Source organism: Lipotes vexillifer, unplaced genomic scaffold (genome assembly GCF_000442215.2).
Source record: "Lipotes vexillifer unplaced genomic scaffold, Lipotes_vexillifer_v1.1 scaffold1495, whole genome shotgun sequence".
In the NCBI taxonomy this organism is placed as follows: Eukaryota; Metazoa; Chordata; class Mammalia; order Artiodactyla; family Lipotidae; genus Lipotes; species Lipotes vexillifer.
Window position 1 is genome coordinate 338071 of NW_006781409.1, and position 23766 is coordinate 361836.

The 23766-nt window shown below is 48.5% G+C and overlaps 1 protein-coding gene across 1 annotated transcript in view; it reads right to left on the reverse strand.

Annotated features, from left to right (window-relative positions):
* The window catches only part of DPF3 (double PHD fingers 3), a 195675-nt gene that overhangs the window by 88756 nt on the left and 83153 nt on the right, over window positions 1-23766 (reverse strand). The window contains exons 6-7 of the mRNA XM_007454738.1: window positions 22398-22493; window positions 13754-13832 (exon numbers count right to left, since the gene is read on the reverse strand). Of these exons, the coding sequence (XP_007454800.1) occupies window positions 13754-13832; window positions 22398-22493 (175 nt within the window). The remainder of the gene's footprint in view (window positions 1-13753; window positions 13833-22397; window positions 22494-23766) is intronic.

Consider the following 23766-nt stretch of genomic DNA (forward strand, 5'->3'; position numbering starts at 1 on the left):
CATATATACAATGGAATATTACTCAGCCATAAAAAGAAACAAAATTGAGTTATCTCTAGTGAGGTGGATGGACCTAGAGTCTGTCATACAGAGTGAAGTAAGTCAGAAAGAGAAAAACAAATACCGTACGCTAACACATATGTATGGAATCTAAGAAAGAAAAAAAAAAAGGTCATGAAGAACCTAGGGGTAAGACGGGAATAAAGACACAGACCTACTAGAGAATGGACTTGAGGATACGGGGAGGGGGAAGGGTAAGCTGTGACAAAGTGAGAAAGTGGCATGGACATATATACACTACCAAATGTAAAATAGCTAGCTAGTGGGAAGCAGCCGCATAGTACAGGGAGATCAGCTCGGTGCTTTGTGACCACCTAGAGGGGTGGGATAGGGAGGGTGGGAGGGAGATGCAAGAGGGAGGAGATATGGGGAATATACCTATATGTATAGCTGATTCACTGTGTTATAAAGCAGAAACTAACACACCATTGTAAAGCAATTATACTCCAATAAAGATGTTTAAAAAAAAAGAGAGAGAATACATTGAAAATAGTGCAGGGCTCACAGTAAGCCTCAGCCATGTCAGCTGCTATTGTCAACACTGTGGATCCGCAAAGGGAATAAACCCAAAGGGAAGGGGGTGGGGAGGACCAGTAGTTTGCCCTCTGAAGTCTGGGGTGATGGAGTTGCAAGGAAAAGAACGTTGGGAAAGATACATTCTGAAAATAAAGTATTAGAACCATCTGCTATCCCTTTATCATGTCAGCAATCTCACTCCCCACTCTTGTGCAGAATCAGACTGAGCCCCAAGACAGCTGAAGCATTCAGAGAGGGCTGCGCCCCCATCCTCCCACTCCAGTCTCTCTCCCCAGGGCAAGCTCCTTGGCGTCACGCGCCCCTGAAGCCATCACCCCTGGGACCAGGCACAGGCCTGTGCACAACCTCAGGTCCTTCTTTTCACCTTGGCAGCACGCACCTGGATTGTGTGTTCCAGGCGCCATGCACGTGGAGAGGAACGGCTGTGACAATGAGGAAGGTCCAGCTTGCCTTCCCCTCTCTCCTTCCCCCTGGGGCAGATCCATCTGTCAAGCTACAGAATTAGTGCTTGCCCACTCCCCAATCCAGAGCTGCATTCGCCAGGCAGGACCTCCTGTCTGGAGTTATGAATACCTTCAGTGCTACCCCAGAATATTTACAACACACCTCTGCCACCCCACTCCAACCCTACACCACTCACTCCTTATGAGGATGGGGGAGGAAGCGGAGAAGGGGGAGGAGGGAGGAACAATCAGGGGCAGTTTGTGTGAACAAAGCCGGCTGCAGCAGACAGCAGAATCCTTCCTGCCAGGGAGAAGCGGCTGCCTTCCCCACTGATAACTTAATGACTCTGGCACATTTTCATCAGCCCAAGTTGGAGCACGCAGTGGGTATCTGAGCCAGTGGTTTCCAAGAGAGCCTGAAAGCAGCGACTGAAAGCAATTACAGGATGAGCGTCCAAGAGACAAAGCCTGGACCTTGGGAGTCACCGGGCCACATCTCTTTCCCAGCTCTGCCCTGTGGCACTTACACACAGCCCTGAGGACACCACTTCCCTTTCTCCGCAGCTTGACTTCCTCTTCTGTAAAATCGACCCAGCAGTGCCCGTCACCTGCTGATGCCTCCAAGGCATCATACTTACAGACTATCAGGCAGGCACACATTCTTACACTGAATCTCACAACAGCTCAGGAGGTAGGGATTATCATCCCATTTTACAGAGAAGGAAACTGAGTCTGGGGGGCATTGAAACAATTCACTAAATGGCAGAGCCGGGATTTGAACTCAGGTCTGTCTGACTTTGAAGCACACAGAATCAAAGACGTGCTAGTCATTCTCCATTCACCACCCCTCCCAGTGCCTGGAGCTGACCTCGATGGCCTCTTGCCCTCTGCTTCCGGTGGAGTTTGGCCATCGGGAGGCACTGGCAGGAGAATGGAGGGTGAGAAGAGAGGAGGTGGGGATCTGTGCCCTGCCCACCCCACTCGGGCTACCCTCCCTCCCAGATCCAGCTACCCCTGGGAGCCAATGTCCTCCCTGCTTCTTGGAACTCAGGATGGGGCGGGCTCCCCCTCTCACTTGTTGCTACCTTTATCCTGCCCACACCTCCACAATCACTCTGACATCAAATTCTCTGCCATTCAGCCCATCTAAGGTTGAAACTTATGTCCTGCTGGAGCCAAAACAAATACAAACAAGGGCCATTTTGACAGGAGAATCACAGCCTACCAGACCGGTTCAGATGTTTGGGGACCTCCACACCTTCCTGAAAACCCTCGGTCTTCTCTCTGCAGAACCATCAAGGCGGGTGGAGGACCATCTACACCAATCCCCCGGGTGGGAGGAAGCCCCAAGTGAGAAAAGCCCTGCTGTGAATGAGCTTGGGACAAAACCCAGGGAACACTGCAAAAGGCCACTAGCTCAGACTTGTGTACTCAGGGTAGGGTGTTAATCCCTACGACTATGTTAAATGCCTAGGCTTTTTCAAGAGCCAATGATGGCTCCACAAAGCTCAAGCGATAAAAGTGGTGGCTTCACAGATGGCCCAGGTCCTGCAACATTTAGGCACCAAGAAGCTCCTCTTGGACAAGCACAGGTGGGCTTCCCTCCCCACCCCTTCTCGAGCCAGAGGCCAGCAGCGCGGGTGGCCTTCTGCAGACCTGGCATCTGGCCCTGGCTCTGATACTAACCCACCGTACATCCTTAGACAAATCCCACAGCTTTCTGGACTTGGTTTCCCTATTTGTAACATATGGCAGTTGCATCAGACCATCTCTAAGTCTTTCCATTCTAACACTGCACAACGCTTTGTTTCTCTGGGTCCTCTGAGGACTGTGTGCCTCCTGAAGCAATTATTCCCTCAACTGTGACAGAAAAATGATGTAGATTCCCAGCCACAGAATCCACCCAGGGGCTGCCTGCACCCTTCTCCCCACCCCACCAAGCCAGGTCGGCAGATGCCCTTCTGTGGCTTCAGGTCTTCTTCCAGGCCACCCTTGATGCTTATTTTAAGCTGAATTCTTCTGGACAGAAACACAGGGGCTGGAGTAGGGGTGGGGTGTAATATCCTGATTGTTCAAAGCCACATTCCTCAGGGCCTGGCACTGACCCATATATTAGGAGTGAGCCCAGAGCCAGGATCTATCAAATGCCAGTGATCCACAAGTCCTGTGTCTTCATCAAGGGAGGGCATTCTGCGTATTTTAGGAATTTACTGTATGTGAACGTGGCTACATGTTTAAAAAAAAAAACAGGAAGAACGGAGATAGGCAACAAGGTTTCATTTCAAAATACTCTATAACCTGATTCTGGATCCCCCACAGAGAAATGCAGAAACTTCCAAAACCAAAGCATTAAATGTGTTAGCAGAACTCTTTCCTGCTCTGTTGAGAAGCAGGGTAACATGATTCTGGTGAACTCTGGGGTCAGTTGTCCTACGTCAGCTAATTGGTTGTGTGACCTTGGGCAAGTTACTTAATCTCTCCAAACCTCAGTTTCCTTGTCTGTAAAATGGGGATAATAATAGTTTTATACCTCATGTGGGTATTGTGAGAACTGAATGAGTCCGTCCTTGTAAAGTACTTAGCACATTGCCTGGCACGCAACAAATGTTCAACAAACAGTAGCTATTTCTGGTCATTCAGTTCACTCTCAGAATGCTTCCCTGGTCTCTGACAACGCCAGCAGCCAGAGCACAAAACACCACTGGGGACTCAAGTGTGAAATAAATACCCTTTCTTGAATTAGTAGAAAAAAGAAAAAATTTTATTGAGCGTATTTATGAACCAGGCAGTGAACTAATTATTTTTACACACGGTCTCATTTCACCCTCTTGAAAACCCTCTAAGGTCAATCTTATTGCCCTCACTTGACAGAAAAAGAAACTGAGGCTCAGAGAGGTTTTTGTGATTTGTCCTAGGTCGTGGCTAGGGAGTGTTGTAGCAAAGACTCAAATCCTGGGCGTCTGATTCAAGAGCCATCTTCTTCGGGCCACCATCCCTTATAGAGTTGGCGTCTTTGATTCCTTATTCTAGTGAAATCATACATTAGCATGTCCTTAATTCACTTAAAGAGTCAAATATCATTCTTTTTTTAATCTTCATGGAAAATAATTTAAATAATAAATATTACTGTCAACATTTCTGGAGAAGATAAACAGAGAAAGGCAAAAAAAATCAGATGCAATATCATAAAGTATGGTAGCCTCCAAACATTTGGGAATCTGGCCAGGGTGCTCTCTTTGGGGATCTCGGGGTGAATATCTGGCATAAACGCTCCTTCAGATGCTTGATTTGTGAGTCCTGACCTGCCAAGTGCGTCTCAATGACCCTTACCTGAAGCAGGCCCCCATCCACCTGCGACATCGGTGTAAGATCCTCACGAACTTTGGGGAAACAGATGTATACTAGCATATTCTAGACATTTCTGCCTGGATGTCCTGCCATGTCCACAAACCCATATGTCAAAGTTTCATCACTTCCCCAAATTACCTCCTCCTCCTCTAGAATATTCCAGTTAAGCCTCCCTCATGTCCCCATTACTCAAGCTCAAGACTTGAAGAGTCACTGTTGCCACCTCCCTCTCTCTTGTACCCCACATCCTGTCTGTCCTCTGCCAGGTTCCGTGGATTTTTCTTTCATAAAGTCTTGCTTGTTTGCCCCATCCATTTTGTTCCTGCTCTCACCACTGTCCAGACTTCATGTCTTCTCCTTCCTGACGGGAAAAGGCTCCTCTTAGCCACAAGCTTCAGGCTCTCTCCCCTGAACACCTAATCCTCAAGATTAACCATTCCAGAGACGTCTCCAGGATCATCCATGATTCACCATTGACTATACGGGCCAAACTCTAAGCAGCTCAGTCTAATGTTCCCAGCATCCTTACCCAGCTCTGTGCCCCTCCATCTCCCTACCCAAACACTCTGCTTCAGCCACGCTGGTCTATCTTCTGTCCTGGTATGTGCATCCCGCATTCAACATTTTGGGAGCAGCCACTGTGCTGGGTCTGGGATGCAAGTTGAATATGACACGGTCTCTGCCCTCAGAAGGCTCACAGTCTAGCTTGAAGAATGGACAAACAGACAAACTGTTATCATACTATGTGAGAGGTAGCCTATGCAGAGTTATGTACAAGGTAAGGTAGATTCCAGGAAGAGATGAGTGACGGGTCGGGGGATAGGGAGACTGCAGGGGAGAGAGAGAGAGATTGCTAACTGGGATCAAGTCCTGGCTCTGCCACTTATTCACCGGGTGACCTCAGGAAAGTTAATTAACCGCTTTTCTCCGCAGAATCCTTATCTGTAGGATGGAGAGGATCATGCCATCTATCTCCTGGTATTTTTCAAGGATTAAAGAATTAATATAGATGAAACCTAACATTCCAGGCCCATATTATAAATCAACAAACTTTTGCCATTACTATTATCACCTCCGGCTGATTCCCACATACCCCTCCTTCCCTGGAGACCTCCGTCAATTCAGTACACCCTCACTGAGGACGTGCTTGGCATCCTAGGGAAGCACCCTCTGACATACCGGTCCCCAGCCCCAGACCACTCCCTCCCCTGGATTCCTGCAGTGCTCACTGCCTACTCAATGGAAACTGCTTGTGTTATCTCCTCCTGGGATATCAGCCTTATCTTGCCAACTACATTGGTGACAGAGGAAATAAGGAAAAGGCAAAGGTGGAAGAAACAGTCATTAAGCACATACCATGTGCAAACATTTTAATATATATTATCACATGTATAGCATTCCTAACCGTGTACATCCCCACTCCACACCTCAGGACAATGGACACTCCCAGCGGCAAGACAATTTTCTCGAAAAATTCTGGATAACAAGCTAACAAGTGGCAGGGCCACAACCTGACCTCAGGCTTCTCACTCCAAAGTCAGCGCACCTTCTTTGTGCAGCTCTTGCTAACCCACTTCCCTGACCCCCCACCAGGACTTGAAATAAGAGAAATCAAAGGCTGTGCACCAGGCACTTTGACCTCACAGTTCTGCTTCTAGGAAATAATAAAAAGCATTATGCAAAGATATAGCTGCAGTATTGTTTTTAATAGTGAACAAATTTTAAACTGTCTAAACATCCAACAAGCGGAACAATGACTGAGCAAACTGGGGCATGGCCATATCATGGAACACCATATAGCCTTAAAATGTTGTCATAAAAATGTCCTTATTGACATGGAAGGATGGTCCTCATGTGTTGTTGAGTGGGGGGGGGGATGGGTTAAAGTGGTATGTATCATTTATTGGGGGGAGGGTACAGTAGACAGTGACAGCGAGAACCCTAAAATAGGATACAACAAAACAACGTGGAAATTACCTCTGAAGAGTGAGATTATGGGTGATTTTTATTTTTCCCTTTATGCTTATCTGTAATTTCTGATTTTTCTGCAATGACCATCTACTGTTTCTGACTGGATAAGAAAGTAATTCAAGAGGGTGTGCACGTAGGTATAAAACAAACTTACGATTACCAAAGGGGAAGGGGGGAGGGATAAATTAGGAGTATGGGATTAACAGATACATACTGGCATACATAAAATAGATAAACAACAAGGATTTACTGTATGGCACGGGGAACTATATTCAGTGTCTTGTAATAACGTATAATGGAAAACAGTTGAAAAAAAGAACAATGTATATATAACTGAGTCACTCTGCTGTGCCTCTGAAACTAACACAATACCGTAAATTAGCTATACTTCAATTAAATAAATGAATAAAAGAGGGTGTGAGTTACAGCCCAGAAAAGGCAAACCTAGGTTTGGTGGTCAATGGGCAAGGTTCTTGAGAGAGCTAGAGGGTATGAGGGCATGAATGAGAAATTTCAGCCTCTCCCCAGCCCTGCCTCCTACCAGCCCTGCTGCGGCAACCTGCAACCTGTGTCCATGAAGCGAGGACATTTAAATATTTAAACAGACCCAGCTTTGCAGGAACAAATGCACTCAGTCTCCAGGGATCAATCCCATGCCACAGTCCCTGCTCTACAAATCAAGTTTCTGGGGCACGGAGCCTTTCCCACCCCTCCCCCGCCGCACCCCACGCAAGAACCTGCAAGATAATAGCGGCAACAACTGAGGGATGAGGCCGGCTTCCCTTCAGCGGCAAGGGCGGCCAGCCTGAAGGCCGCGTTATTGGCTTTTACCACTGCAGCTTGAAGTGAAAAGCACGTGAGCCTTAGAGAATGGGGGACCTTAATGCCCTCAAAATTTTTTTTTAATAAGACTGCAGTAGTCATCTGATTCTTCCTGGGCACTCAGGTATGAGGGAAACCGGAGTGATTTTAAGGAGGTTGAGGTCAAGCAGAGTTTCTAGAACGCCTTGGGAGCAACTGTGCCTGCCCCATGCGCCAATCCAGGCTGCTCTCGGCCCCGCGGAGTGGTATCCTGATATCCCACGGCCCAGCATCCTGTCTCTCAGGAAAAGAGCCTCATTGTTAAGCTGAGAAGAACGGAGCCCATGGCGTGGGCGAGACGGCTGACTGAGGAGGTCTAGAGACTCAAGGAAGGAGCTCCCCATCATTGACAGATGAGGAAAGTGGTGCCAATGACACCCCCAGACCCTGCTTCTTGCCCCATACATTCTCCCTGGGGTATACACCACCCAGAAGAGCAGGGAGGAACCCAGACCCTATTCTGACACTGCCCCAACTGGACAGAGTTACACCCCACCAGATTTCTAGAAGGGAGGAAACACTGTGAAGTCACAGGCCACACAATCGAAAATACACGTCTGTGGGATGAGGGTGGTGGAGGACAAAATTCTTGCTGATATGGAGGCTGAGTTGAAAGGGATCACTCCTGATGTGTGAATACCTGACATGACTCAGAGGTGAGTCAAGTTCCCAGGAGGGCTTCAATCACGTCTATTTGCCTTTTGTCACTAAGCTACCCTAATGACCCAGTTAGGGGTGGGAGGCAGAGTGATTTTAATAGATTTAAATTTAAAAGGCTCAAAATTATGTAAACTATTCCATTCCACTTCAGCTATAATTACTGCCTGACTCCAGCTTACCAACCTGACACCTGGAAGCCGTCTGTCAACAGTAGCCAGGGCTTCACCTCATAAATAAAAAATAAAAATAATGAGCAAGCGCTCATTCATTCACAGTTAAAGCATGTTTTTCCTCAGCTCTTAGGACAGCCAAACTCCATACTGGTTTGGAGGAGGGCACATTTAGCCAGAGGTTTGTGCAGAGATGTGCTGGGGTGTATCAGCTCTGGAGTTGGAGAAATGAGGATTCATATCCCTGCTTTAGCATTAACCAGCTGTGTGATCTCGGACAAGTCCCCTCACCCCTCTGAGCCTGTTCCCTCCCCCTAAAGTGAGGTCAGTTGTCCCTGCCTCTCAAAGTTAGTGTGGGGATTTACAGAAACAATGCACATAAAATGCTTAGCACAGTGCTCTGCACACATAAGTACCCACTAGCAGGGGTTATCACCGTAATCAGAAAAAGCTGGGAGCAAAAGACAAGCGTTGGCAAGGATGTGGGGAAGTTGGAGCCCTCGTGCGCTGCCGGTGGGAATGCTAAATGATGCAGCCGCTATGGAGAGCAGTATGAAGGCTCCTCAAAGAATTAAGAATAGAACTACCAACTGATCCAGCAATCCCACATCTGGGTATTAATCCAAAAGAGTTGAAATCAAGATCTCAAAGAGATATTAACACTCCTATGTTCACTGCAGCGTTATTCCCACTAGCCAAGATGTGGCAACAATCTAAATGCCCATCAATGAATGAATGGATAAAGAAAATGTGGTATACACATACAACGGAATATTAGTCATCCTTTAAAAGGAATATTGCATTATTCAATACGCAGTCACACGGATGAACCTCAAGAACATTATGCTAAGTGAAATAAGCCAGTCCTAGAAAGACAAGTACTGCGTGAGTCCACCTATATGAGTTCTCTAAAGTAGACAAATTCAAAGCGTCGAAGACTGGAATGGCTGGTGGGGAGGGGGTGATGGGAAATTGCTAACCAACAAGCATAAAGTTTCCATCAAGCAGGATGAGCAACCTCTAGATATCTTCTGCACAACAATGTACCCCTACTGAACAACATATATTGTGCACTTAAAAATTTAAGAGGGTGGGTCTCAGGTTAACTGTTCTTTCTACAATGTAATTAAATTTAATTTTTTTTAAAGAAAAAATTGGGAAAGGAAAAAAAAAAAACTTCACAAACCACTTCCATTGTGCCCTGCAGAAGGGTAAATGGGTGCTTTGTTCCTCCCTAAATGGCTGAAGCTTAGAGACAGAATGTTCTCCTTCTCCCTGAACATCACCCCATCACCACCATCTTCTTTCCTATGATGCTCCTTGAACAAGGCAAACAGAAAAGTGAGTCTCTCATCAGGAGTCTGCCCCAGTGATGCTGACAGAAAATCCAGGGCTGGGAACAGTTAGGAAGAGAAGTGGCAAACTCTTGAAATTATTTTCAAAATATCTCAGTAGCCCAAACCCAAGTATTTCTTTCATATGTCTATCCCCAGTTATCATCTCACCTATAAAAGGGAGTTAATTACATTATTGGGATTTAAAGCCATTAAGTAAACTAAAGTCAAGTGTTGGGTTGCTGAATTTTATTTCGGACTACTGAGTTTTATATCAATGTTGAAAGAACAGGAAAGGAAAGATTCTAAAGAGACCAACTAAAACAGCAATGCAAGCTGGTGGCACTCTGCCTGGAGAATTCCAGGAGATTCCAGAACTTCCAGATGCAAAAAACAGGGAATAATAGAAGGGCGGATCAGTCAGAGGCCAGAAGCCTTCGAATTTGAATGCGATAGAACAGTCATTCTCAAAAATCAGTGTTCATAATTATCGCCCGAGAAGCTCTCAAAATGCAGATTCCTAGGCCTACTCCCAGTGATTCTGACGTAGGAGCTCTGGTGTGAGGCCCAAGAATCCACATTTTAATAAACATCTCGGTTATCTCTGCACAGGTGGTCCAGGTCCACACTTTGACCAGCACCAACAGCCTTTCCTACAAAGTCACATGTAGGCGCTTTGCTGTAGGGAATGAACACTTTCCCTTTGGCAAGAGGTTGAAAGGGAAGAAACAGAACTTTAATCCTGAAGCTGGGCAAACTTTCAGGATAATTAACAGAGATTGGTTACTTGCTGGAAAATGAAGAATTCATCTACACACACACCATGGATTGGGTAAAAAATAAATTATGTTCAGATGATTTTAATATTTCTCTGAGATGGAATAAATTCAGGGGCTGAGTGAAAGATAACAAGCAAACTATCTATCACCTGAAGTTAGCAGCTAAGATAATATTTCAACCACCCACCTTGAAAGGGAAGCTTGGACCGAGAACAGAGCAGGACAACTATATAGGAATATACACCAGGAATGGTTAAATACAATCACATCTGAAAAATAGCTACAACTACTCCACAGAAACCCGGAAAGAGGTGGTGGGGTCCAAGGTGGCCTCATATTTTCATAAATAACTCGAAAGATGGAGTGGAGATTATGCAAATCAATCCATAGACCATACAAAAATGGCAGGGATTGTGACTGTGTGGTGAATGAAATTTAACTACTGGGCAATGTCTTTAAATTTGCCTTTATTGAATCTTGCATATTGAAGTCACGTATTATTGTATCTCTTTATGGAGACTCAGTAGGGCCAAATACAGAGTGATTTATGGAAGCAGGAATAATCAAATGTAGAAGAGTAGAAAAGAGCACACACCTGGAGAGGCATTGGCCCGGGGGTCAGGACAGGCACCGGGTGGGAAGTGTTTGAGATGGTACACAGTGCAATGGGGTGGCCAATTACTTCTGTTCTCTACAGAGGTGGGTGGTGTTAAAAGCCGATGTGTAAAATAAACAAGGGAATGTGTTACTCTTTGAACCACTTGGTCTGGGTGCTACTGCCAATGAAAGTGCTGAGCTTAAATTAAACCTGGAAGAGAATTCAGAGCTGGCCATCGCAGAAATTATGGGATGCGTCCCTAGGTAAACCAAGAATACAAGGGGATGTTATGAGGGCCTCCAGCATAGACGAAATCCTGAAGGTGCCTATTTGTTGGGAAAAGATGCACAAAAGCTAAGCGGGCCTGTAGGAGAGAAAAATTTCAGCTCTTATTAAGGAAAAAACAATCATTCAAAGCACAGTTGGAATCATGGAAGAAAGGGCAGCTTATGGTAACACCATCCCTGGGGACATTCAAGGAGTTGACGAGACACCTCTCTACTTAGGATGCATTAGAGATTATTAAAAGCATTCCTTGCTCAGCTGGGGGGGTGGGAGGTGGGCCTTGTGACCTCTCCAAAGGTCATTCGTATCCCAAAGGATCACATGTCTGAAGGGCACCAGATAAAAATAAAGTCTATTAATCACTGAGCTGCCACACAATTTCCTAAGAGAGCCAGGATAGAGACGGGCGTTCCACGGTGGACCTTGTCCCGCCGAGGGAGGAAAAAGCAGGCAGCGCCTGTGCAGGCAGAGCCAAGACATCAGCCCCTGAGACTTCCAGAAAGCTGCCACCAGGCCTGCAATCAGGCCTCCCAAGCTCCACAGGGTAAACAGGAGGAGACACAGAGCCCGTGGGGAGGGCAACAGGAAACGGCACACGGCACTGAGAGCCCTAAACAAAGCCGCAGGAGCTCGGGGGCGAGGGGGTGAGCCAGGCCAGACAGGGACACCCACAAGGGCGCTTCGTGGATTTAATACTAAGGAGGCAAAGCCAGGGAAGACAGGAACTGAGGGGAGGGTGGAGAAGGGCGCACGGGTGTGTCTGGGATTATTTCCGGCTGAGAACCCAATGAAAGCTGGAGAGAGAGCGTGAAAGGTAATCCCACTATCTGCGGTAGCAGAAAATCACCTAAGAAAATACAGCTTTTTGAAAGAGGAATGGAGTGGCAATGCCCCAGTTCCAAAGCAGCTCTTGGCCTTCTTGATAGCTGGGCTGCTCTGGCCAGACACAGCTGGAAAGCCTGCCCCCTGGGGGTCTGAAGGACCCTTCCCAGCCCGGAATCAGTCTCCCAAGGGCTAGCACGCTTGGGCTTTTATACATCAGAACAAAACTGAACCCCATCCAGGAAGCAAGACCCAGGCGGAAGCAGGCACCTCCTGGTATTGCCGAGAGACATCAGACCCATGCCCTGCTCCCTCCTCATGCTGAACCTGCCTCGGCTTGGGATGGAGATGTTACCTGCAGGAGTCGTCTCAGGAATGTCATCTGCACGGTGTATTAAGCAGCCAAGTGGGGGTCATGGAGTTTGAGTTCTTCTAGCAAAAGGTTCTCCAACCAGCTGTCACCCCACCGGGCACAGAACAACTTTTTGAAATCAAAAGAGGCCAGTGAAGAGGGAGGAAAAGGGCGCCACCCCCGATGCACTCCCTGTGCCCCATCTTCCCCTGGGTCTCTCCCACTTTCACGGAGACTGCAGACACTGGCAAGGCGGGCAGGACGCCCGAGGAACTACTGTGCCCGGGGCCCTGCCTCAGCGGCCCCGCTGCCATCCTCACTGCAGCCCCTTCTCGCCCACGGCGGAGCTCTCCTTCCCCAGAGAGGAGAAAGTGGGAAGGGAACATGGTCAGGGAGAGAGGTTTCCAGGGCTGCCCTTGCCATGGAGCGAGCAGATGGCACCCGATACGGTGAGAAGATTACTAGGGAAAGGATTTTTTTTTTTTTTTTTGGCTGCACCACAAGGCATGCAGGAACTTAGTTCCCCGGCCAGGGATTGAACCCAGGCCCCCTGCCGTGGAAGTGTGGAGTCTTAACCACTGGACCACCAGGGAAGTCCCTAAGGCAAGGCTTTTAAATCCACCCCCCAGGGGCTTCCCTGGTGGCGCAGTGGTTGAGAGTCCCCCTGCCGATGCAGGGGACACGGGTTCGTGCCCCGGTCCGGGAAGATCCCACGTGCCCTGGAGCGGCTGGGCCCGTGAGCCATGGCCGCTGAGGCTGCGCGTCCGGAGCCTGTGCTCCGCAACGGGAGAGGCCGCAACAGTGAGAGGCCCGCGTACCACAAAAAAAAAAAAGAAAAAAATCCACCCCCCAGTGATCTGATAGGTGAGAAAGACAAAAGCTCTCTCAAGCTGACAGCAATCCCCCGGAAAGCTGCAGGTCCCTGGAGGTCCACCTGCTGCCACCGCCCCCGCTGCTCTGCCCCTTGGCCCCTCCCCATATCTGTCTGCAGACCCTAAACCCAGGAGCCAGGCAGTCGCTTGTCCAAAGATGTTTCAGAAGCAAGCAAGAGAAGCTGGAGATGGATCGAGGGCCATTTATTAAACTAAGTCATGGTCAGAGAAAGATTCATAACCTGCCCCACCTAGGACAGGAGAGCGAGAAAGAGAAAGGAAGTTAAAGGGAAACAAATGAAAAGCCACAGGAGCCAAGTACCTTTGTCGGAGGATTTTGAGTTATGCTTTTGTTTGAATTCTCTGAAACAGAGAAAGAAATAGAGGATGAACCTTAAGGAGACAGAGCGAGAGAGAGACCGGAGGAAAGCCACGAAGGGGGGCGCTGCAGGGAGGGGAGCACGGTGCGGCCGCCTCCGGGCTTGCTTCCCCTTCCTGCGACAGCGACACCAGGGCCTGGAGCAGCAACGAGTGCAGGTCAGGGTGTGACTGCGGTGAGGCAGCAGCAGGCAGGCCTGAGAGCAGGAGCCAGCGAGCCTGAGGCTGGGGCGGCACAGGAAGCATGGGGCCGGGGCAGGAAGGCGGCGTCTGCCATACTCACTATCACAGACGTAAGGTTTGTCGTGGTCTTCCTGAGAGGCGGCGTCGTGCCTCCTTCTGCCACCTGTAGAGCCGCGGGCCTGGGGAGACACGGGAATATTGGGATGCTTGTTATGCTGACAATCACTTCGGTTCCTGAGCACGTTTCCTGTGAGGCCCTGAGCGCTTCACCCATATCTCCTCATTCAACTTTATACTACATTTGTAGTCTCTCATATACCAACCCCATTTTACAGGCCAGGAAACTGAGGCCCAGAGGCGCTAGGTAACCTACCCAAATCACTCAGCTACTCACCCGTATCACTTCATTGAATCCTCACAACTCCGAGAAGCAGGTGCTACTATTATCTCCATTTTACAGATTTAGGAGAATGAGGCAACAGAGGGGTTAAGTAGCTTCCCAAGGTCACCTGCTCACTAAGTGCAGAGCCAGGAGGCCAACTCAGGACAGTCTGACCGCAAAGCCTTGAGCAGTCAGAATTCCCATCCTCTACTGTTGCCCCTAGGATCTCTTCCTCCAACTCCTTAGCCAGCTTCACTGAAACCACATGTGGATGCCAACCCAGCTCCCCTCAGCTGCCCAGATAACGGGCGAATTAGAGCAAGTAGCGTAAATGCAGCTATCACCCCAGACTCCTGTGTTCACACTCCCCTCCAGCTCAATTCTCTCAAGAGGCAGCCAGGGCTTCCCTGGTGGCGCAGTGGCTAAGAATCCGCCTGCCAACGCCGGGGACACGGTTCGAGCACTGGTCCGGGAAGATCCCACGTGCCTCGGAGCAGCTAAGCCCGTGAGCCACAACTACTGAGCCCGCGTGCCTAGAGCCCATGCTCCGCAACGAAGAGTAGCCCCCGCTCGCCGCAACTAGAGAAAGCCCGCGTGCAGCAACAAAGACCCAACACAGCCAAAAATAAAATAAATAAAATAAATTTTAGAAAAAGATGAGATAGACCAGAAAATGCTTTAAAAAAAAAAAAAAGAGGCAGCCAGGCCCAGCATCGGGTCGTGAGCTCCCCTCCCCCCCTGCTCGGCCTACTCCATGGGGCAAGCTTCGGCTGAGAGCCCCTGTGTGGTCTGCCTCGGGGCTCCAGCCAGTGGCAAGGGCCCTTGACGCCTCACACCCTCCTGGGGCTGGACTCTTGAGACCCCCACCCTGTGTGCATCTCCAGAGAGGCCAGCATCATCCGGGGTGAGGGTGGGATGGGCTCTACCTCCAAGGATAGACAAGAGCAGCCAGAGAGGGAGCTGGCGGCTGGGCAGCCCCAGGACAGTGGCTACAAGAACATGGCAAGGTTTATTTTTAGACCTTTGTAAGTCCCACACCGGTCACATGGGTAGCACCCTAGCCTCCTCCAGGTCATTCTCTGGTAATGAGTAGCAGTAAACTCCCAACCAAGGTAAGGGCCTGCTGGGGTCTTTGGGGACAGAGAAGAAGGTGCAGCAGGTGAGAAATAAAACACGGCAACACCTGGTGTGCAGGGAAAATGGGGCAGTCCCAGGGGCCTGGTCTGGAAAAGTGACCCCCGGGGGGACTTCACGGTCAAAAGGCCTTGAGTTGCTCACACACACACACACACACACACACACACACACACACACACACACAGTTTCCCTGGGGATGTCACAGTGGAAAGGCCTGTACCCCAGCCCTACAGGGCTCACACTCTCCCCAAACACACACCCTTCACAATCAACACCACCTGCCAAGCTACCAAGGCCACCACCTCCTCGGCTGTCTCTTTCCAAAACAAATTACAAAGTTCCACCTCCCTCCTTCCCTCCCCTCCAGGGCACTTCCCCTCCTAGCCTCCCCGCCCCCCACCCCTGCACACGCACCAGCCCGCAGTCCCCTCCCCTCGCCCTCATTACTCAGAGTTGACCCCAAGAGGGAGCTGGGCGGCACTGGCAGTCACCCTGAGGCACTGACAGGCCTCCCCGCCTGCCCACGTTGAGGGTGGTCACCCTCAGCTGCCCGCGCGCCCCCCCCCCAGCCCCCCTTGGAGAAGCCGGGGACAGCTTGACGTGTGCCGCCCGCAGCCCTGTCACAGGCGCCTGGGAGCAGGTGAAAGCAAGTCAAGCAGAATGACAGAGGCAACAGCAGACTCAGGGAGGGGGTTCTGGGAGACTAAAAATACCACCCAGGAGAAGAGGAGAGCTGGAGCTGGGAGCAGCCAGCAGGAAGCGGGGGGCCCCGCTGAGAGCCAGGGTTTAATTGCGCTCTGCAGGGCTGCTGGCAGGGTGGCTGCTGCTCCCGCTTTCTCCCTGCACCTCAGTTTCCCCAACTGCAAAAAGGGGATCGTGGCTATAGGGCATTGAGGGGACAGGCAAGGGACGCCTCCTGTGGCTGGAGCACACTTCTAGTCTCCTGGAATGTTTCAAGCTTGGAAACTCGGAATCCTACTTGTCTTGCTCAAATGTCACCTCCTCAGAGAAGCCCTCCTGACCAATGCATGTTCACTCATCCCCTCCATCAGTCTCTTACCCCTACCCTGCTTCATGTCATAGCACATAGCGTTGTCTGACGTTATATTATATGTGTGTCGGTGTACTTGTTGGTTTTCCATCTCCCCCACATAAGGGTGGAAAACGTCTATTTGGGTGACCATTATACTTGGAACCTGGCACAGGGCCAGTCACCGAAGTAGCGCTTAATAACTGTTTGCTGCGTAAATGAATCAATCCATCAGTCGGCTGGTCAGTGAGTGAATCATCTTTGGTTCTTCTTCATTCTCTGTATCCAGGTGCTATTGTGTCTTCCTTCAAAAGCCATCTTAGGCTTTGTGTTTCCCTTCTATTCCACATCTTAATCCAGGAGCTCATCAATTAACCCCTGAACTGCTCGAAGAACCCGCCAGCTGGGGTTCTACCTCTGCGTTGCCCTACCCAATCCATCCTGCATGAGTCTCAGACCAATTAGACAAAAGGAGCGAAGGACGGGAGCCCACGGTCATCCATTCGTTCACTGCCATCCAAAGCCCACTGACATATACACTGATGACCTAGTGCCAGTCCTACCAGGATCACCTCACGCTGACGCTGCGTCCAAGTCTTTGTTTTGATTGATCCCGGTCATGGATCAGCCTCTACTCTGCCCATCCACATCTGGTCCATGCTTTAGCCTTGCTAACATGCCACACCTCCAAGAATCTTCCTCTTGCCACACTGAGGAGTAAAGCATCAGCTATAAAGTCAGACAGACATAGGTTTAAACACTGGCATGTGTTTTTGGACAAGTTACTTCTCTAAGCGTTAGTTTTCTCAGCTGTAAAATGGGCATAGCAACATCTTTATTGCAGAGTTGTAGTGCTAATAAGGGGGTGTGAAACCACAGGGGACAGAACCAGGTCTACAGGAAGTACTCAATAAATTATTTCCCCTCCTTGCCCAGTTGATTGCTCATTCCTCTGAACTCTTATTGCATTTGGTAAGTGCATGGTCAGAAGCCTGCTGCTTTCTAATTGTATCATGACTATTAGCATTTTCTCCTCAATTTAATTCCAAGGTCCTCGAGGGCAAAGATGGCGCTTCATACTTTATTATGAACCCGTGACATTTAGCACTATGCTGGGCGCACAGCATCCAAAGCCCTTTCACATATATTAGCTCGGTTAATTCCTACAACACCATCTGAGTTTAACCAAGTAATATTATTCCCACTTGGCACTTGATGAAACAGGTTCTGAGAGGGCCCATGATTTGCCCATAGTCACAGAGCCAGTAGAAGGCAGAGGCCTAGGTTTCCAGAATCCGTTACAGAAAACTTTGAAGCTGATGTCCAAAAGAAACCATCCTCCCTCTCTGAGAACTACTCACCCGACTCCACTCCTCCCCATTCCACCTCCCCATTCACACACTGGTGGGCCATGGCTGCCATGACTGCACCACGCAGCCCTGCCCTACTGGCCGCCATTGATTGGCTGGCTCAGGAATAGACATGTGACCCAAGCTGGGCCCATCAGATTCTACCCCCAAGGTACTCTGAATTGGGAAACAGTGACTCTAGTTAGTACAGGTCACTTGGGGGACCCATAAATTCAGGAACTATGGGGCCACGTGCACAGAGAAGCAGGAGAGGCAATCCTGCAAGAGAAGAATAAAGGAAGGAGAAGTAGAGGCCAGAGCTGCCTGGGTTCCTTACTCTTCCCCAACCCTAAATCCCCGCCACCTTCTTGTCCTTCCTGAATCTTCAAAAATTGCTCAAATATGGGACAATGGCTCAGCAGCTTTTCAAATACTTCCCACTTTTGCTTAAGCTTAAGTTGAGTTTCCTACAACTAAAAGACTCTCAACTAGGACAGACTCAGTCCTGAGCAGAGAGCTAGTCGCTCCATATCTGTTGTTCTCAAATAGTGCTCAAGGGATCCTTGGAGGTCCCTGAGACCCTTTCAGGGAGTCTCCAGTGTCAAAACTATTTTTGTAATAGTACTAAAATGTCATTTGAAAGTTTTCACTCTCATTCTCTCACAAGTGCACAGTGGAGTTTTCTAGAGGCTACACGACACAATGATGTCATCACCCTGTGTGCTCGTGTGTTCTTAAGTTTAACATTTTTCCCGTTTTGATTTCTAATATGGGACGTGTCACTAGTTATAACCCACCAGAACAATAGCTTTTGGGGCTCTCAGTAATTTGTAAGTAAAGAATCCCTGAGACCAAAAAATAATTGAGAACCACTGCTCTACACTCTTGCCATTTAAAGTGAGGTGCTCAGACCAGCAGCACTGCCATCTCCTGGGATCTTGTTAACCAAGCAAGATCTCAGTCCCCACCCACCAAACCTACTGCATCAGAATTTGCATTTGAACAAGATCACCAGGTGCCTTGTATGCACATTAAAGTTTCAAAGTCCTGGACTACACCACAGTGCATCGTAAACACTTACTGATTGATAATACTCACATGGATGACTCACAGGAATTCCATGAACTTTAAAGAGCTTTGATTTGTTGGGCCAAAGTGACCACAGATACAATTATTCATTGTTGGGTCTCAATTTCTCTCACCCCTGAGGGAATCTCCATTATCAAGGTTCTGAGATTTGTTCCTTTTGCTTGCACCCTCCTAATAATATCTAGCCTTTATTAAGCACTCAAAATTGGTTGTGTACTATTACCCCAATTTTAATGATGAGGAAACTGAGACCCAGCATACTTATTCAATTTGGTCAGGGTCACAGAGGTTACCTGAGCCATCCAAAGTCTAGTAAGTGGTAGAGCTGGGATTTGAACTCACGGTTCAAACAAGCAGAGACTGTTCTTGTCATCACTACCTTAGCCCTGACTTCCTCAATGAGCACACAGAGCATCTGGGAGTCCTGTTAAACTGCAGACTCTTTTTTCAGCCCACCTAGGGTGGAGTCTGGTGGGGGGGGGGCGGGTCTGCATTTCTAACAAGCTCCCAGTTGACACTGAGGCTGCGGCCCAAGGGCCGCGTACTGAGATGCACAGCCTCAGACTTCCTCTCAGTCCCGACAACAGAAACCGAGTGACTCTCCTCCAGGAGCCAGTGGCAGCTTGAATACACCTTAAAGGGTAGCTTCACTGAGCCTGTGGGTTAAGCAGCTCCATACCTTATTCCAACACAGGTAGGCTCACCTGCACTTTCCAGGTCCTCCCACGGCTCCCACCATGGATGTCTACAATGTCAATGTAGAGCTGTTTGACTGCCCCTTAGCCAGCCTCGGGTGGGCCCAGAGCTAGTCTAGTCCCCATCCAGCCCCCTCGCTGTGTTCAGGCCTCTTCTCAGCTCCCATAAATCTGAAATATGACTTTCTGTTCTTTTTCCATCATTCAATCATTCATTCAACAAAACGGTCAGTGGTCACATGCTGGGCCCTGGGCCACATGTGACCCAGTAGAAAAAGCACAGACCTGTGTTCAAGTCCTAGCTTCTTCCTTGCTAGGTTGGATGTCCTTGAACAAGTTCCTTAACCTCTCTAGGAGTAATAATGCCCACGTATGGGAATGAAAGAAGCAGTGCTGTCCAAGAGAAATATAATGGGGGTCACACGTCATTTTAAATTTTCTCTTAAAAAAGAGTTAAAAACAGAAACAGATGCAATTAATTTTAGTAACACATTTTATTTAATCCAATCTATCCAAAGTATTACCATTTCAATATGTAATCAATATAAAAATATTAATGAAGTGTTCACCATTCTTTTCCTACTATATCTTTGAAATATGGTGAATATTTTACACCTACACGTTTCAATTTGAATTAGCAACATGTCAAGTGCTTGGTAGCCACCCACATGTGGCCAGTGGCTGCTGTAAAGGACAGTGCAGAAATAGAGAATGCAGTATAAAGGACCTGTCGTCACTATCGATATCGTGTTTATGATATCGCTATCGATCTATTGTGTTTACGATGCACTGTGGTGTAGTCCGGTAACGTAGCTCTTATTGTGAAGAGCTCATCACACTGCCTGATGTATAGGAAGTATGCAGTAAGTACAAATGGCTGTTGCTGCTGCTTCTGCCGGTGTTCTTACAGAGAAGACACCCAATTCGTATTTGCCAACTACAAGTTCAATGCCTAGATTTCAGTTGGGAGTGGAGAAGATGTAAAGACGACCATTCTCCATCATCTACTCGAGTAAGTTTGGTTTGGGCTGAGACAAGGGTTGGAAGCAGGCCTGGAGGTACACAGCAATTGGAGTTCACAAAAGGCCCAGAAACTCCACATTCTAGAGCCTCCTTTAACGACGGAATAAGATATCCATTATTTTGTAACCCCCGAAGAAAGCATGGGTCCAGGCAAGTTCATCAGGGGCCACTAAGATGATTAGGTGAAAAGGTGATGGGGCACTTTCTAAGGAGAGATCTGGCTGACAACACCCAAATCCACTGATCAGTTTTACCACCACTGAAAGCAGAACGAGTGGACAGGATACACCTCCAGATGTGAGGCAATGAGAAGCACACATCACACCTAAGAGAGAGTCTAGCCCTACCAAAAAATATTTACACACACGCACAAATATCCCGAATCTAATCAAGTCTCTCATCAGACCACCAGTTTTCAGGAGATAAAGAGGACTGAGGGACACATTAAACACCACCAGTCTGCCAAATCTAGAATATGAGAAATTCCACAAGACCAACCACCCAAGTTCTTCAACAAATAAATGGCATGGAGAAAAGAAATATGTATGTGGTAGGGAGTAGCAAGGAAGACGTATGTTATAGAATACAAGAGACCTAAGTTTCAAACAAACCAACTATAAAAAGGCATTTTTGAGGAAATCAGGGGGAAAGGATCAGGGACTGGATAGTAGATGTTAGAATCGCTATTTTTATTGGGTATGATAATGATACCTGTTAGAGATATACATTGAGGTATGTACGGGTTAAATGAAAAAATGTCTAGGGGCTTGCATTCAAATATTCCGCACACACACACAAACCCCAAAACATACACACCAACCAAAAGTGAGAGTAAAGAAAAGATTAAACAAGAGTGTCAAAACATTGATCATGGCTGAAGCTGAGTTGTGACTCTATGAGGTGTGCAGCATCAGAGGACCGCCCTGTCCAGACTGAGAAATTCCAGCTCCTGTCCAAGTCGGAGCATCTTAGCTCAGCATGGGCACTTCTAGGCCGCTTGCACCAGTCACCTAGGAACTTGCTTATAATACAGCTCTCCAGGCCCTACCCCAGACTTCCTAAATCAGAACTCTCGGGAGTGGGTCCGGCAAATTTGCATTTCGATAGGCTCTCGTGGTGTTGCTGATGTGTACTCAGACACAAGAACCACGGGAATAGAGAGGCTTGCCATAATTATCACTGGACCCAAGCTCAGAGGGCATCCAGGACTCACCCCTCGTCCACAGGAGGGGTAGGCATCCCGCCTAGAGCCTGAAGGAGCCAGACAGGCCTCAGAGAGTTAATTCTCCAGATGGAAAGCAGCAGTTCATCCCCGCAGGTCCCGCTGCATCTGGCTATTGTCAGATACTCCTGCAGAGCCCTGAAGGTCATCACAGAAAACCCCTCTGGGCTTGAACGTGAGGACTCTGGAGGACCACCCCGAATGCCAGAGAGCACCACTCAGGTTTCGCTCCCTCCCCTTAAGAGTCACCCTCATACTTTTATTCCTTCCACCACGGATTTGCCCTCTGCCATTCCCCCAGGCTTCTGGCCTTTTCTTGTCACATTCCAGGCCCACACGCCTCCAAAGCCCCCGCCACACTGGCTTGGGAACCATCAGCTGCGGCCCCCATGCTTCCCCAGTTTGCTCCCACTCTCTGCCTAGTGAAACGTACCCCAAAGCAGGTGTCCTGACCCTGTCATTCTGGGGCATTCCCAGGGACAGGACACTTTCCGCCTTATTCTATGACTGAGGAACGGGGACGGCGGTCACATTCCCCTCATCCCCCAACCCTCACCCACACCTCAACCTCCACCTTCCCCAGACCCTCACCATCCCCTCGGGGCACCGTCTGCCTCTTCTCTCCCTCTTGCCAGCTCTAAACTCTTGCAGGCTATCACTTGAGAACCAGAACTCTTCTGGAGGTTTCCTCTCTGGGTGTCCTGCAAGGAAGACCATGGATACACCCTCTATCTAGCTGCAGTGGGACTTTGAACCTAGGGACCAGTTGTTTGCCAGGCCCCGGCCTCCCTGATCTCTTTCCTCCCTCACGGCTCACCCGTCCTCTGGTCCGATTCTTCCGCTTGGGAATATCTTCTTCTAAATCCTCTTCGTCATTTCCTCCTTCTACATTTTCATCATTTTCCAAAACCCTCTGAAATGACAAGAAAATAGAAGCCTTGAGAAATAAAATGCAAAGGAGAAAACCATCAGAGGGTAATTCGGAGGGTGTTCTGTTTTGGTGTGTTTTTTTAACACAGTGAAGATGCTGCCATGGCTTGGGAAGCTAGGCCTCCAAAACGCTGGCCAGGAACTGGAGCTCTTGGCGGTACCAGCTCTCTCTCCTGGGACCCGTCCAGCCAGCTCCTCCTAGAACACCGACATTTTTCAACTCTTTTTGCCCAAGAAATGTTTTCTAAAAAGAGAATACTCTGGTAGGGGTACCCTTCTATGTGGGCCCAAGATGTCTGGTCAAAACTTACTTTCATGTAATTTTCCTTTTCTTCCTAAAGGGCCACCTCAAATATATGAAAATATGTTTCTCCTTTCCCTGGCATTCTGGAATCCTGCCCTGTTTGATGAAAACAAGTAACTTCCTGTCCATCTGACCAGAATTTGACATGAATGTGTTATTCATAATCTTCCATTGTTATTTTTTTAAGAGTAATGGATTTTCGTTACAGCACATGACTTGTAATGGAGCTTAAAGATCATAAATGTAATTCTCTCTCTCCCGCAGCCCCGTGAGTCACACTGCAGCAGAGAATCCAATGTCCATTTTACAGGTAAATAAACTGAGGCTGAAAACAGTTTCGACTGCTCAAGATCAGAGAGCAGAATCCGTGACCAAAGCAAGGTCAGGTTCATCAGCTCAGGGTTTCCCACTTCTCTCTCAGCCCTTGTGTCTGAGAATTCCAAGGCATATGGCACTATTTCCTACAGGACCTGAGCACCTCACTTGCTTTGGCGTAGGGGAGGAAACGGGAGGTAAGGTGCGTATCTCTAGGTTTAAGGGAGAGACAAGAGACTGCGGCAGAGGACCCAGCCCCCCAGAGTGGAAGTCGGATAAGGGGAAGGGGAGTCCATGGATTCCATGTCGGGAGCCCTGGGGGCTTCTTTATAAGCTCACTGTGTGACCTTGGGTGAGTCATCATCACTTCATGCCTCAGTTTCCCCAATTATAAAACAGGAACTCATTCATTCAATCAACAAACATTTGTCTAGGGCTGACTACATGGCAGGTACTGTGCTAGATAAGCCAAAAAATGGCTACAGTCCTGGCCCCAAGTGGACTCTACAGTCTAATAAAGGAAGGACAGATTCAAACAACATACATAACCATATAATTACAACTGCTATGAAAACAGTGACAGGCAAGTTCAAGGTGCTATGAGAGGTTGTTAGACGGGACCTTTCCTAATCTGAGG